The sequence below is a fragment of the Dryobates pubescens genome, chromosome 18 (assembly GCF_014839835.1).
Source record: "Dryobates pubescens isolate bDryPub1 chromosome 18, bDryPub1.pri, whole genome shotgun sequence".
Lineage (NCBI taxonomy): Eukaryota > Metazoa > Chordata > Aves > Piciformes > Picidae > Dryobates > Dryobates pubescens.
The window spans coordinates 10,067,494-10,083,528 of record NC_071629.1 but is presented as its reverse complement, the minus strand read 5'-3'; the positions used below and the strand labels follow the sequence as shown (position 1 = coordinate 10,083,528).

At 41.1% G+C, this 16,035-nt stretch overlaps 1 protein-coding gene across 1 annotated transcript in view; it reads left to right on the top strand.

The window, feature by feature from the left end:
* KIAA1210 (KIAA1210 ortholog) overlaps nt 1-2,415 on the top strand; it is a 30,580-nt gene extending 28,165 nt beyond the window's left edge. Inside the window, exon 12 of the mRNA XM_054169800.1 lies at nt 2,064-2,415. Within this exon, the coding sequence (XP_054025775.1) occupies nt 2,064-2,236 (173 nt within the window). The 3' untranslated portion in view covers nt 2,237-2,415. The remainder of the gene's footprint in view (nt 1-2,063) is intronic.
* Nucleotides 2,416-16,035: the final 13,620 nt, after the last annotated feature.

Below are 16,035 nucleotides of genomic sequence, written 5' to 3'. Positions count from 1 at the left end.
CCATCCAATGATTATTTCCTTCCCTGCAGGGACAGCAGTTACAGGTATATGCTAGTATTCCTCCTTTTGAATATCACAGGTTGTTCTGACCATTGCTGATGTTTAAGGAAAACACTACTCCTTTGCTGCTCAGAAAACCATGCCCTGTTGTTTAGGAACTGTTCAGTACTGTCAGCACATGAGTAGGAAGTTGGAAATCCCAGATGTAAACACTCCTCTTCCCTGATTTGGTTCCCATTAGCACATCCAGCAATTTATTTAGTTGAAGGTGCTGGTGGTAAAAAGGATTTACTATCCAGAGGAGTTACTAATTTGGATCTTGCTTTTTGGCTTATGTTAACTATTAGCAGTTTTCATGAGGTTTTTGTGCAATGGGTACATCCTGCACGCAACAGCCTGAGCCAGGACAGCTCAAGGTCAGATAAGGTTGGAGAGGATTCCAAGAAATCAAATCTTTATTGAGTGTGAGTGTTTTGTTGCTGCTGTGTGGCAGTTCATGTCGTAACCAAGGGAAGGTTACTTAATTTGCCTCTTCTCTCTCCTGTTTCACCTTAAGCATGGTGAGGTTTGTCCCCATAGCCTGTCTTTCCTCAAGTAGGTGTGAACCATCATTTTGAGTTTTGTTTTACCTTATGCTGTTGAGAGAGTGCAACAGATACTAGAGTTACTTTTGCTTAGTACAAAGAAGTGTCCTAACATGGGAAAATGGATTTCCAAATCAAAATTTCAGTAAAATATTTCTACATCACCTCAGACACCTCTGTTCCTAGAGCTTCAGCCTATTTTTAATGGATAGTAGACTTTCTGCATTATTCCTAAGTATAGCTTGCCTCCTGTAAGAGCCACCAAAGACCAGAGGCCTGCTGAACAGAGATAGGGAACTTCGCTGGCATTCCTCAGGAGTGTGACTGATGGAGCTGATGAATGTTTTCCATTGATTTCAGCGCAAGCAAGATCAAGCTTCTTGTACTTAATGTTGCTTAAGTCCCTATGTGGCCTGTGTTCTTGTGCTGGAGCACAGCACTTGCCTGCCACATGCCACACACAGTCTAATCAAGTAGGAGAAAAGGTTTGATTTTGCTCAGTTTGACTTACATACATAATGAAGTACTGCCTGGGTTGAAATGGATGGAGATGTCAAAAGACTTGTGAACCGTGTCTTGAGAAATACGGGCTGCATCTGTTCACAGCTGCATTCTGTGAAGACCCCTTCCAGGCTGGCTGAGGATACTCATCTTGAAAATTTTCAGAGTAGATAGAGGCAGCCTTTCCTAAACAGTAACTCAAAGCCACACAAGGAGTGTTATCTGTATTCCTCTATCCTTTGTAAGGATGACAGGCTTGTGTTAGGCTGTATGAAGAGGAACACCTAGCCCTACTAGAATCCTACGTTCTTGGCTTACAAGTCCAAGAACTTAAAGCACTGGTTTGATCCCTACCTAGTATTTAACAATATCACTTGGAGCAATATTTGTGCCAGCAATGAAGACTGAAAAAAGATCTTTAAGATTTCTCAGTGCTGAAAAGCACAGACCAGTTACTTTCCACCCCACAGCAAGACTGAGATGATCCTGCAGATATTTTGTTTCCATTTTCCTGCATACTCAGGACTCATATTCCTAGATTTTCTTGTACTCACAGAGCAGAACAGGCCTGTGGAAATCCTTGCTCTGCACTGTCATGGAAATTAAGAGTTTGGAAAGATTAAAAAATGAGCTACCCAAGAATATGAATTATAAAAATACCCAGTGCTTGAAGAATTTTGAAGAACTTCATTTATCAGGGCTCAGACACTTGAGAAGATGATTCTTTTATGGGCACATCACTGACTAACATCTCAGTATCAATTTTTCCACTGCAGTAAACTAGTCCTCACCATTGTTGTAGCTGGACCAGGCAGTGCTAGCCATATCCAGTTTAAGAGTTCCTCTGACTTGTTTTTGAGTCAGAAACATTCTGTGCTGTAAAACAATTGTTTTAGGGAGAAGGAAATACTTTTGGCAGAAACTGAGTTTTTAACTTTCCAGGCTTCTGATACGTGATGGATATCTTCTTGTTGGCAGGTAAAGTTGGACCTATTGCTCAGGAAGCATCTGTGATTCCTGCTGTTGAAAAGGAAGCAAGATACTCCTCTAACCTGCCAGTGACACCATGCAGCCCTGCTGAGCCACCCTGGCTGTCCCTGGCCAAGAAGAAAGCCAAAGCATGGAGCGAAATGCCCCAGATTGTACAATAGCGAATGACACGAGCATCCTTCTTTATATTGCCAATAGCTGCGTTAACTCCATTTAATCCCTTCTTTACTGTGACCATCTTTTTGAAAATTAAGAGCCTTAAAACTTTTGACCAGACTGTTGTGTGTAAATACACAATGAAGAAATGCATTTCCTACTCCCAAATCCCAGGAAAACTTCCTCTGTTCGTTCTATCCTTACAGATCTGACAGTGATGTTCTAAGAAGACATGCTTCAGGCTTTTAAAACATTTCCCTTACAAAAGAAGTTTTTAAAGTTTCTGCAGACTCTGCAGTATTTTGAGCAGTGTGGCTTTGGCTAGGAAATTAATGTATACTATAAAATAGATATAATGATGGGCACTGACACATCATGACTCATGGGCATTGATGTCATCACTCTTCTCTCTGTAATGCTCTGAGATGGGCAGCCTGGCTTTGCTTCTGACTGCTAATGGGTCTGGTTTGTGATAGCTGTAAGATCTAAACAGCTTTGTGAGTGGCAGTGATTCTGTTTTTTTTGGGTGCTTTGAAGTCACAACACTCTGGGTCTTGAGCTTTGATTATTGATGCCTGCTGGAATGGCCCAGAGCCACACACCTCTTCTCTCCCATGCACTGGAAGACCAGCAGATTCTAGCATATACTCTGCTTTCGGTTACACCTTTGGAAATCTAAGATAATGGAGGCATTCTACAAAAAAACCCAAGGGGGTGGGGTGGGGGAGAAAAGAAAAAAAAAAAGTCTTTAATAATGGAAAATAGTCATTTATATTTTGTGAAATTACTCAGCAAATTGCCTCTCTTTAAAGAGTGTGGTGAGGATGGGAAATATTTGTTACCTAGAAGCTGGCCTTTGATTTTCAACAAATGCTGCTCTGCTCTCCACATTCATCTGGGTGTGTATCTAGTCAGTTGTATTCAGTGTTAGTGATGAAAGGGGCATCTGCTTTCCTCCTTGCCTCACCAGTCTTTAACCAGTAACTAACCACCAGTCTAAGAATGTGCAGCTGGGAAAGGATTATTCTCTCAGGGCCTGGCCTTGCAGTTACTTAAGCTGACAGAAGTTTTGCTATTGGAGGAAGCAGACATATGAGAAAGAAGCTTTGTAAAATTATGTTAGTGGCTTAAGTGGCAGTGCTTAATGGTCCTTTTTGGGTTTTGTACATTGCACATTTGTCTTGATTTTGTTTCCAGTCAGTGCAAATTTTGAAGGCTGCCTTGGCTGATGGACAGTCTTTAGCTGGAAAGTTGGTTGGTATTTTTAAGGAGAATATTGTCTGTTTATAGGATTAACTGCAAAACAAAAAAAATAGTTTCAGATCAGCTCAAGCAGGACTTTAATCTTTTAGTCTTGGTCTGTATTTAATATGTAGCTCTTACAGTTTGAAAACAGTATTAGTTAGGAGCTAGACTGTGATTTTTATCTTTTTATATAGGTGAAAAATTACTCACCCAAGTAGGCTCACTGAACCTATAGGCACTGTTTATTGTGTACTAGCACCAGAAAGAGTAAAAATTACACATTGACTTGGTAATCCATGCCTGTTACACTACTTGTTTTTCTCTATTTTAGGAAGCATATCTTCTTCTCTTACAAAGAACAGAAACATTTACATTACTTTGAGTGTAATGTAAATTAACATAGCCAGCTTTGATTCCTGATCTTTTGTACAGCTGCCATCCCTTCACAAGCTTACTGACCCTCTGTAAAATATGTGCATTTCTATGTTCAGCAAAGTCTTCTCTTTGTAGTGTGGATTGTGATCCTTCACCCAAAGTACTACAAGTGATACTATAATCTTCTCCGCTGTGTTTCCTTTTGATCTTAATATTGTTTCTGTCTTTTATGTTTGGTATGTATATATGTTTTTGTAATACTTGTCTTGAAGGAAGCCCTTTTGTATTCCATTCCCATATTTGTTTTATGATTGAATGCTGTTGTCAGTGAAAATGATGTTATTCCTGAGCAAAGAATAGTGATGGATGGCCCTCATTTGTTAAGGAGAAAATAAAGAAGAAACCTTTGATCAACAGATACTCTCTGTATGGATATACTGCATAGATCTTGTTTTGAGATGATTTTGTGTCACCTAGGATTGATAGACACAGCTGGTCAGACCAATGAACTTTTCTAAATGGAGCTATTTAAAACATCACCCGAGGGCTGGTGGCTCTCCTTTTGTTCTGGAGTTACTGCTTCTTCAGTACAGGCTTGGCTTGAATGTTAGCACTTGTGGTTGCAGGAAGCCTTGTAAGTACTGGTTTGGATGTGGTTTGGTATTGCTAGCCAGCTGCTGTGAGACAGTTTGGGGTTGCTTTCAGAAAAAGAAGAAAAACACCAGAGGATCTTTTGATGTTATATTTGAAATCGACTTGCCTTCTGGATTTCTGAAATTAATGTTTTCAAGTTTCTCTTTGCAACCAAGAGAACAAAAATTGAAACTGAGTCATGTAATCATGAGAGCTTAGAAGATATACTGTGAAATATCAGCGATTTATTGATGCATTTATGGAAGCTGGTAGCTCTTTTGGCATGACTTCGGTTTCCTGTTGTCCTAGTGTGGTTTTTAGATGGTTGATCAGTGCAAATAACTAATGTAATGAGCTCATTTTGGGTAATTACTCCTAGATACAGTCACCATCTCTGAAAATAAGCTGCCTTGAAGTGCAGAGTTCATTGCAGAATGCAACTGTGAGGCTTTATGGCTCAGGATCTTTAGCTGAGTTTGTAGAAAGCCGTCCCTGAAATGCTCTGTGCACAGTAGAGAGATCTGGGGCTTTGGTGCTGCTGTGAGACAGCAGAGGGTGCTGGTGCCATCCCCAAGGAGCGCAGGAGGGTTCTCGGTGTTAGAAAGCACGTCTCAGTACCCCTTTGTATGTGCGCTGCTACAGTGGGGAGAATGGATGCTTTCATTAATGCAGAGGATTGTACATTATTAATGCAGAGAGGTCTGAAAGAGAGGTGCATTTCTATTTGATGGAGGTTTTGAAGTTCTAAAGTATCAAAGGAAAAACTTTGCCTTGGTGTTAACAGAAGCCCCTTCAGAATTGGTGACAAACAGGGAAAGGTAGGTTACATGTTGTATTTGGTCCTGTAATGGAGTCATGCTGGAAAATAACATGAATGTGTCCAAAAAGAGCATTTAAGTTCTTAGAACATCTGCTGCCTGGCTAGAGGTTGATCTTCATCCCAGCCCACTGTAGAAGCTGGTGGTTTTACAGAGGAGATTAGAGAAACGAAAAGCTACTTGGTGTGCACCTAGCTGTAGACAAAGGAGATTCCTTTTGCTGTAGCAGTGAGCTGGTATCATCCATCTGGGACTCTACTTGTAATTAAGTGGATTTGTGGACAGGGGGAATGAGGAAAAAGACTCTAAAATGTCCAGTTACGCACCTCTGCTTTAGCACAATTCCAGCAACGCTTCTATGGCAAGAATCTTTGGTACACATCTCCTTAAATGGATGCAAAGAATAAATTCTAGCATTCAGATATAGCTGAGGAGCCAATACTCATTTCAACTACTATACTTGGAAGAAAAGTCTTAGAATAGTGAGGAAGGACTAACCATGTTGAAAACACTTAACACTAGCTCTTTCCATGTTAGAAAGTTTGGATAGAGAGGGCACCTCTAACTACTATTGCATTATGTCTTTTTAAGTGCTGCACTCTAAAATATTCAATGCAATTTGTTTTGAAGTATTACAGTAGAAGTTTTCTGCTTAGAAAAGCTGTAATTCCTGAGTTTGTACCACCTGTTCTGTTAAGTGCTTTTGAGATCAATACAGGAAAGATATTAGCCTGTGAAGATGTCCTTTAGAATTGCTACTGGAAGATAATACATCTGAAGGATACTGGTAATGAGAGATATGATTAGCAGCCCAATAAATAAGGCAAACATCTCTCTCTGTTCTAGGCTGTCTGGAAGTATTGCACCCAGTGTCAATATTTGTTACAAGCTCTTGTTACAATCTGGTTTAGCCCTTGGTACAGAGGTTGACTGAAACCTCTGTTTTGCATTGAAAAATGTTTTGTCGTGTCTTTTATGTAAGTAGGCAGGAGAAATAAACTGTAAACTCTGAACTTGGAACATAAAGCCATGTGTCTGCCCAGAACAGAAAGGTTGCTCAAGTATTTCCAGCTGGATGGATGGAGGAGCATGAGTGGATAAAGTGAGTGACTAGAGAAGAGTGACAGTTCAAACTGAGAAACAAAATACTTGGAGTGGGAAGCTACAATTCAAATTACTTTCTTTTTCCTAAATCTTGTTTCTTACTCTACCATACATCTTACTCAAATCACACACTATGGAATGGGATGTGTCGAAGCCCAAGGAAAAGTATTGCAGGTATAGGGGAAGAGTAGTTGGAAAGCTGCCCATCAGAAAATAACCAAGGGGTCTTGGTCAACAGCTGGCTGAATATGAGCCAGCCGTGTGCCCAGGTGACCAAGAAAGCCAATGGCATCCTGGCTTCTATCAATAATGGTGGGGCCAACAGGACCATAAAAGTGATCATCCCCCTATACTCAGTACTGGTGAGGCAGCATCTCAAATACTGGGTTCAGTTTTGGACCCCTCACTACAAGAAGGACATTGAGGTGCTGGAGCCTGTCCAGAGAAGGGTAATGAAGCTGGTGAAAGGTCTAGAGAACAAATCTTAAGAGGAGTGGCTGAGGGAACTGGGGTTATTTGGCCTGGAGAAAAGGAGGCTAAGGGGAGACTTTACTGCTCTTTACAGCTACCTGAAAGGGAGACTTTAGCAAGGTGGTTGTTGGTTTCTTCTTCCAAACAACAAGCAATAGAACAAGAGGAAATGGTCTCAAGTTGTGCCAGGGAAGGTTTAGTTTGGACATTATGAAAAATTTCTTCCCTGAAAGGGTTGTCAAACATTGGAATAGGCTGCCCAAGGAAGAAGTTGGGCCACCCTCCTTGGGTTTAAAAGGTATATGGATGTGGTGCTTTGGGGCATGGTTTACTTGGCAGTGCTGTTGTAGTGGTTGGACTTGATGATCTTAAAGGTATTTTCCCACCTAAATGATTCCATGATTCTAAAGGGGCCTTTAAGTAGCAAAGCTTCTTCATGAATGTCTTATCTTTGTGCATGAGAAAGCAGAACTTTGTATGTTCTTGTAAACAGAAATACATCAGAGATGCCCACGGCCATCCACAGGTGTTTTTTCTTTCATTTGATGCATTCCATACATTTCCACTTTGCTTAGGCCAGGAGAGACAATGCTTTGTTACCAGACCTTATTCCTTATTCTGAACCACATTGTGCAGGTGAGCACCTTGACTGAACTGCAGATCAAAGCTTGTTTGGACCTGCTGCTCAAGTTTACAGCACTTTAAGTGGAACTGCTGTGTGTTCTGTACATTAAAAATGCAGATTCTCAGAAGTGAGCTAAGCCAAAGTTTAGCAGCTTCCTCTGACTTTAGGGACAGATTATTTGCAATGGAAAATGTGAGATACTGTGCTAGGAGAGATTTAAAAATAAGCTATTTTAGTAGCTGTTTAGTTTTTAGAGGCAGTTAAGAGAGGAAAAATCCAGTGACAGATTATCTAAACAGGATTATTTGCTGTCAGTTTGTAGACTGATCTCTAAGCCAAGTTCGTCACTAAAGAAATGAGTATGAAAATGGCTGAGATGTAAAGTATTTAATTGATAAACTTTTGTATCATGTAGAAATGAAAAGGCATCTAGGATAGGATAGGATAGGATAGGATAGACCAGGTTGGAAGAGACCTTCAAGATCATGTCCAACCTATCCAACACCATCTAATCAACTAAACCATGGCACCAAGCTCCCCATCAAGTCTCCTCCTAAACACCTCCTAAACACCAGTGATGGTGACTCCACCACCTCCCTGGGCAGCCCATTCCAATGGGTAGTCACTCTCTCTATGAAGAATTTCTTCCTAACATCCAGTCTAAACCTCCCCTGGCGCAGCTTGAGCCTGTCTCAGGGACTGATTGGCACAAATAACCTAAATGGAAAAGGTTGCTTGATACCTGAAACTCTCATTCCAGCCTTTCTTCTATCTGTCTCAGAACAGTTGTGTTAAAACCCCCCACGATTTCTCTCTCCACGCAATCTTACTTTTAATTTGTGTGATCAAACCACTTTTTACTTATCCTGGTTTGTACTCAGCCATATGTTACAGGACTGATGAAAAGCTGATGAATCCTATCAATACTGGCATCACTGCCTTACCTGCTTTGTTAAGCTAATACTTCATTACATTTTCCTTGTTACACCATTCTGGCTCTAGATTACTTTTTATTTGCAAGTATTTTTCCAACACAGAAGGGTGAAGTTGACTGCATTAAAATCAGAAGCTTTCCACATTGCTCAGGCATATGTTTCTGTGGCATTGAGATAACGTCTTCCAAGTTCCATGGCATCTGCTACACATTGTAGCAGCTGCAGCAATGTATGGGAAAAGGTTGATGTCCTGGGGCAGTGTTGTGTTTCCATAGTGTTTAAATTGCATGCAGCAGCCTTCACTAATGATGTCATCGGCACTGTTGAGAGCTAATAAAGCAGGAGGAGATGTTTTTGGCTGGCTCCTGGCAAGCACATTGTTCCTGTTGTGCTAAATACCTACGTCACTGGTGACGGGGGTAAATTGAGTAAAGTGACAGTCACAGAGAAGCAATGGAGGGTGGATACGTCCCCCAAAGGGGCAGTATTTTACTGGTGGTGCATGTGGGATGAAATAACTTCATTGGACTTGGTGAACTGAGAAAGTTTTAATCGTAAAGGGGTACAATCAAGTGACTTTTCTGTGACGGCTAAACAAGCAAATTAGGATTTATCTAGATTAAACTAGAGCTCTGTTTTAAACACAAGAGATATTTACTCGGTTTCCATCCTGAATCATCTGTATTTCAAAGAGGAGGAATAAATCTCTGGTTTAGTGAAACATTTCATTGGTAAAGAGAGTTCTACCCAAAGATGAGTAACCTGATCTGTGCTTGCATGAAAGGAAATCAGAACAGAGCCTCATTTTATGTGTTTGGGTTGGTTTTTCCCCCATTTTGACAAGGCAATTTATTACATAAGCATTCTTAGTGTTATTATCCTTATAAAACTATCTCTGTATTTTATGTTGTTTATAAAACAAGAACTTTGGCTGTGAGAAGTACTACATATTGTGGTAGAAAAAAAATAGCTGGGAATATGTACATTGCTTGTGAACTGGTAGAAGTATCAACATCGCTTTCTACTTGATATTTATGTAATAGTTTCAGAGTGTGAGTTACTAAAGGCCAGATTCTGCAGTACTGCCATACAGCAGAAGAATTGTTGGTGCAGCTTCAGCATGGGGACTCTGATGAGTGGCTGCTGCCAGTTATTGTCAGAAGTGATCTCTGGTGTATTTCGTAGTATGTTTAATGTATGTACTCCAGTGGGTTTATCACAGCACAGGTGGCCTTATGACTGCATGCCACTGATTTGCCCCAATATGTTCAGTTCACATGTAGCAACAAACTCCTCTGCAGCTTCACCAAAGTCACTGCAATGGACTGGAATAGGAATGTAATTTGTTGATGCTGGTTTGTATCTTATTCCATCCAGTTCTTATGGCTTTCTCCTTTGACAGCAGTGACTCAAACGTTAAATTATACAGATGTACTGCCATGAGCAATTAATTCATTAATTAAACTTAAGGTGTGCCAGAGCCTATTCTCCCTGCTTCTCCTTCTCTGCCCTGGCCAGCAGTGCTGAAACCCATCTGGGGTGCAATGGGATGAGACAGGGGTTGGCCCATCCAGCCCTGTGCTGGGGGCTGCTGTGGATAACATTCTCCTGGCCTGAGCCAGCCTTGAGCTCAGCTTCTGCAGGAGGGTGGCAGTGGCTGTGCTGACTGGGTGCCACTCCTGTTCTCCCCAGCCAGGATCAGTGGCTCAGCTCCCTGCAGGCACTCTGCAGGCGGCTGCCGTCTCGCAGGCGCAGAGCCTTGACATTTATTTACTCTCCCCTGCTGTTTCCCTTGCTCTGCTGATGTAACCAAGGCCATTGCATAATAACCTGGTCTTCAAAATGAATTTCTTGCAGCTTTAACCATGTGAAAGAAGTTGAGCCAGCAGTGCTGGTGGTGTCCGGAGCCAGAGCTGCTGGAACATCTCATTTCTTTGCCTTGGACAGGCAGGTTGTCAGTCTTCTCTCTCTGTTTAATAATGGGAATTTTAGAAGCGTACACACACACTTTTGTACTGACTGAGCAGATAAAACTGACAATTTTCCAGGCAGAACTGATACTTTTGCCAGACTTTTGCATTTGTTTTTATTAGCACTGTGGGCCTATAACCACAGTACTGCAGCAAAGATTTTTTTCTTTTAGGGTGTGACTTAAATAACAGCAGACTTTATGCAATTTTCTGAAGACATGTGAAATAACAGGAATTTCAGTGCTAAGTGGCACTCTGGGCTTTCTTTTGGATCTCAGGAACAGCTCTGTCAGTCAGGAACAAATCTACTAAAGCCAATGGAATTAGTTCAGTCTAAATAAGATTAAAAGGGGGCCTTTTTGTTCCTGCATTGCTCAGAAGTAAATCTCAGTAAATACTTGGGGTCAAGTCTCCTCCTAGCTTTGCCAGAACTATGCTGAAATTAGGAAGTGGTTTGAGCTTGACAGTGGTGGAGATAGGGTTGAGTGTCTGTGGGTGAGAGTCAAGGGGAAGGCCAACAAGGCAGACATCATGGTCATGCTGACCCAGTCAGCACGTGTTCATGAAATGCAGGTCCTGCTCAGCTAACTTGATCTGCTTCTATGACAAGGTGACCTGCTTAGCGGATGAAGGAAAGACTGTGGATGTTGTCTACACAGACTTTAGTAAAGCTTTTGACACTCTTTCCCACAGCATCCTCCTGGAAAAACTATTGAGATGCTAGAGAGTGTCCCTGTGCCAAGGGTCACAGCTGGACTGGCCATTAGATGATTGACAGACACTTTGTATGAGCCACTCTCCCTTCCCAAAGGAGAAGAGAGAGGGAATAAAGGAGAGAAAGTTGGAAAGCTAAACCAGCCGTAATGAAAATAATTATACAATTAAATATATGCAGATACAAACCCAACCTCCCTGATAGCAATTACATCACCATTGATGCTGTGGCAGGCACTGGGGAAGTCCCAGAGTGGACTCACCAGCAGATGGGAACTGGATTCAGGAACTCATAGATCAGAACTGAAGGAGAATGCACATAGTCCTCCTCAGATGCCAGTCACTGAGGAAGAGCCTTGACCCTCTTGATTCCTCAGCTTTATACGGAATATGACATGTATGGAATGGAATCCCTTGTTGGTCAGCTTAGGGTCACCTGAACTGTCTGCTCTTCCCTGCAGGTGTGGCCTTTTATGCTGCACCCCCCAAAGCAGCACACAAGATTCAGCAGTGACCTTGGTCAGCACACCAGTCCTTGTTACTAACTATAGACATCAGCTAGAAGCAGACACTGTCTGTGAAAACATGCTGTTAACTCCAGAAAATGAGCTGCTTAGGAGAGACTGAGCGGAAAAGTAACTCTGTTCAGTGATTTTAGTTCTGTTCTAGCTCAAACTGGGACATCAAAGAAGAGCAACGAAGCTGGTGAAGAGTCTACATAGCAAGTTTTATGAGGAGCATTTGAGGGAACTGGGATTGTTTAGCCTGGAGAAAAGGAGTCTCAGGGGAGACCTCATTGGTGTCTACAACTACCTGAAATGCAGTTGTAGCGAGGTGGATGTTGATCTTTTCTCCCAAATAGCAAGTGATAGGACAAAAGGAAGTGGCCTCAGGTTACACAAGAGAAGGTTTAGGTTGGATGTTAGGAAAAGTTTCTTTGCAGAAAGGATTGTCAAGCATTGGAACAAACTGCCCAGGAAAGTAGTTGAGTCATGATCTCTGGAGGTATTTAAAAGATATATAGATGTGGTGATAAGGAATATGGTTTAGTGGCTGACTTGGCAGTGTTAGGTTTATGGTTGGACTTGGTGATCTTAAAGATCTTTTCCAACCTAAATGATTCTATGATTCTGTTTCATGGGCCAACTGCAGCTAATTCAGTTCATGTTCAAAACTGTGAGGATGTGAGTTGGCATCACTCTGGATGCCATCATGTGTCACCTGTTGTACAGCAGTTCCTGTGGCAAAATGGCTTGTTAAGTCAGACCTGACTGACATCCAACTGGCTCTAAGAGAAAGCAGAGCAAGCTTGCATCTCCTTGCAAAACAGGGCACACTGTCATTTGTAACATCTTCTTCCTTTATGCCTACATTGATGGTGGACCCAAGATAGAAACTCACATTTTGAGCTCCTTCTAAGCTTCTCCAGCATTTATAGGAGTTAAGGGTTTGGATCTGTAATTCAGATACTCTACTCTGGTCCAGCTCTGGATCTGAGCTTCCTCATAGCTTGGGGATATTTGGAGCATTGTTTCTGGTTTTAAGCCTGTGCAATTTTCTCTGTCTTTCAAACTCTGTTCATTCTGGACTCAGTCTGTTAATATCCAGCCTAATAGCTGAAGAGCTGCTACTATCAGCATGTAATCATATAATAGCCCAAGCCTGACATTCTGACTTTAATTAATCTGATTATGTTTAATAATAAATTGTAGCAACACTTTGGATGTATTTTTTAACTGGTGAAGCTGATAATCAGGTTTGCAAAACTGGTATTCAGTGGCCTAAAGATTGACCTTGCTTGAAACCAATAGTAATCTCTTGATATAAAGAGGACTATATTTCTGGGATCCCCTGCCTCTGTCGTAGTGCAGTGAAGTATACCATTATTGGTTTGGAAGAAATTGATCTATGGCAAAAGGTTCATATACCACATGAAATATAGTTTTGAGGTAGGTGTTAATTTCTTCTGGCTTTCTGAAGTCTTTGAATTGATCACTGAACAGCTGCATGATAAAGCACAAAAATGAAAACTAAGCTGATGAGCCTGTGACCATTTATTGTAGCAGAAGTAGCAAAGTCCTGGTGTATCCAAACCCAGAGGCTTTAGAAGAGCTGAAATTAGGAAGTTGGTTTCCATTCTGGTTTCCCTGAGGACTGTGTATGTTTTGGCTCCAAAGGCAGGGAGCAGACATTGAGCTTTTGTCCTGTTTTTTACTAGACATCTCCCTTCACTCCTTACTGTTAAACTTGCCTGAGGATGTTTCCTGGGACATAAAAGGGCTGCAAATTTGCCTCCTGGCACTGGCTTTTTGTAGATGCTTGTCCAGCATCTTTTTTGCTCTTGTGAGACAAGGCTTTGTGAGACATGCGGGCCCCTGCAGGACTTGTGGATGTTTAACTTTGACCAATGTGAAATGATGGTTTCCCTTTCAGTGCCTTTACTGAACTGTCACTGATGAAACCTGCCTTCACAGAACAAGGCCAGCATAAACTTTTCTTAAAGAATAGAGGATAAAAGTTGGGTTTTGGCAATGAAATGCTGTTTTTATTTTAGGCATCTCACTGTATGAGTGAGGAAAGTAATCTGATTAGCATACTTGCTACAGAAAGGAACCAATGGGAAGGTAAAAATATTAATAAAAGATAGAGTTGATTTATACTCCAACTGGCCTTTAAATTTGCAGTATATGCTGTAAGAACATGCTTATATAACCTCTATTTCTATTCATAAAGGTTTATGTGGGTCTATATTGAATTATGCATTTAAAATTAATCCACTGAGGCAGCCCACTGAGATGCCACTTCTCATTTGGTAACTGCATTAAGGACTTTGTGCTTCATTTAGAAACTGTGAGAAGCTTGCTTTGTGCTGTGGGGAGGAACTGCCCTGCCAGATTCAGACTGGCTATTATAGGGGTTTAAAACAACCATCTCTCTGTCTCTCTCTCTCTGAGTTACCAGTAAAACTCTGTTCTTGACTTGTGTGACTTGAATCAGGCAGCTTGGCTGAACCTGACAAACCCAACCGACTTGTGTCAGATTCCTAGAAGAGATTAATGAAGATTTTCTTCAGGGGTTGGGAACAGCTGACGCTGCCTTTGCAAGCCTCTGGACACCCAGAATGAGCAGACATACACACTAGGTTTTTATACCAGCAGCTGTAATTCAAGTTTATTAAGGGTCTTGTTTGTGCAGTTTTCCAGTTCCTTAGGCGTCGCAAAAGGGTCAAGAGCTCTTCTAGATGTTTACAGGGGTTTTGTTCTAAGAAATCTTAGGCTCTTAGCTCTTCTTATCTGCATTCTCTAAGTGCAATTCTGCTTCTAAAAAAGGCTGCTAAATGGTATTGTGAAGCTTGTGTAGTGTGTGAATTAAACTTACTTAGCTTAAATATAAAACCGTACCAGGTTTGCACGTCCCCGCTGTGATGCAAAATACAAATGGAGATATCTACATGGCCTCATTCATCCCCCAAAAGGGTGTATTTTGGGAATCATTGCCTTTATTGATGCTGGGTTAGCCTGTTGTCCTCCTATTCTGCTTTTGGTTGTTTTATGATGATGATGATGATGATGATGATAGTGCTTTGTGGCCTCAGTTTTAAAACAAATTGCTAGACACCTAGCAAGCCTTTCAGCCTGTATTTCTCATTCTGTGAACTGTGCTCATATTGCCAAAGTCTCTTGAATGTTTAAGAACTTACTTTTGTGAGTGTTGAAACTGCAGAGGTTTGCTCTCATACAGACTTGGTACTTTCTCTTCCATACTTCCCTCTGCAACTGTTCCCCCATCCCTTGTGCCATCCACTCCATGTCACAGCTAGTCCAGAGCTACCAGGGAGCTCACCACCTCTGTGTGTGTGTACATGTTTGGTGACTGGCTGATGGTTTCAAATTTGAAAATAGGTGCTAGAAATTCCCCCCCCCCCCCAAAAGTGGTTCAACATCAGCCACCTGGTTCAAAAGTTTCCAGAGATGATGGACAGGCAGTATCATATTTTCAATAGAAAACCAGGCTAAAAGTATAACTAGTTGCAAGAAGAACATTCACTTGGTTTTGCATTCTGTCTCCATTTTAAGTCAGTAAACAGAACAACTTGTTTGGTTTCCTCCTTTATTTTTGCATGAGAGAATTAATATGTGTGATTTACTGGAGGGAAGCTAAGTTGAAGAAAAGGATTTTTATATAAGTAGAGAAACTGCTTAGCCCCCTGATAATTTTTATCTGCTAAGGGATTAAATTCCATAGTCTAGATTCAGCTGCTATAAAATTTTCTCTTTTGCATGTGTACCTGTGCTGCACTTCACTACTACAGTCATGCAGTCCCAGAGAGGACTTGGACTGTCAGGGTAGACACTTTAAATGAGATTCAGTAGGTAAGATAAATAACATTTATATATAATGACCTTATTGTAAAATGGTCCTGCTTTCACCAGCTCTGCAACAAAATGAAGGCTGGTATCCTCAGTTATTCAGGTGTCTCATTAATGCAGTGGAGAACTGGATTCTGAGTATCTGGAGTTAAATTAGAGAGCAATTGACATCCTGAAGAAAATATTATCAATGATTAAAATAGATCAGAAACATCTTCCTTTAAGTCTCAGCATTTAAAGGATCCTTGATAGGTTTATTTGTGTTTAGATTAAGGGTAAATAAGAGCATAAAATTAAATGTTCATTTTAATATGTGAAAAGCAACTGGTTGCATAACTGTCAAGTTATGAAACCTATATTTTTGTCCTCTGCATTCTGAACATCTGTGGCCTATATTTAATTGCAGTTTTCATCTTCAATTTGAAGAAACAATGTTTAGCCTGAAGACAAAAGTGATCTGTGTACTGAAATCAGCTAGATAGTGTGGTTGAGTCCCACTTGCTAAAAGAAAAGGCATTTTTCTACATGTTCTAACTTAAAAATT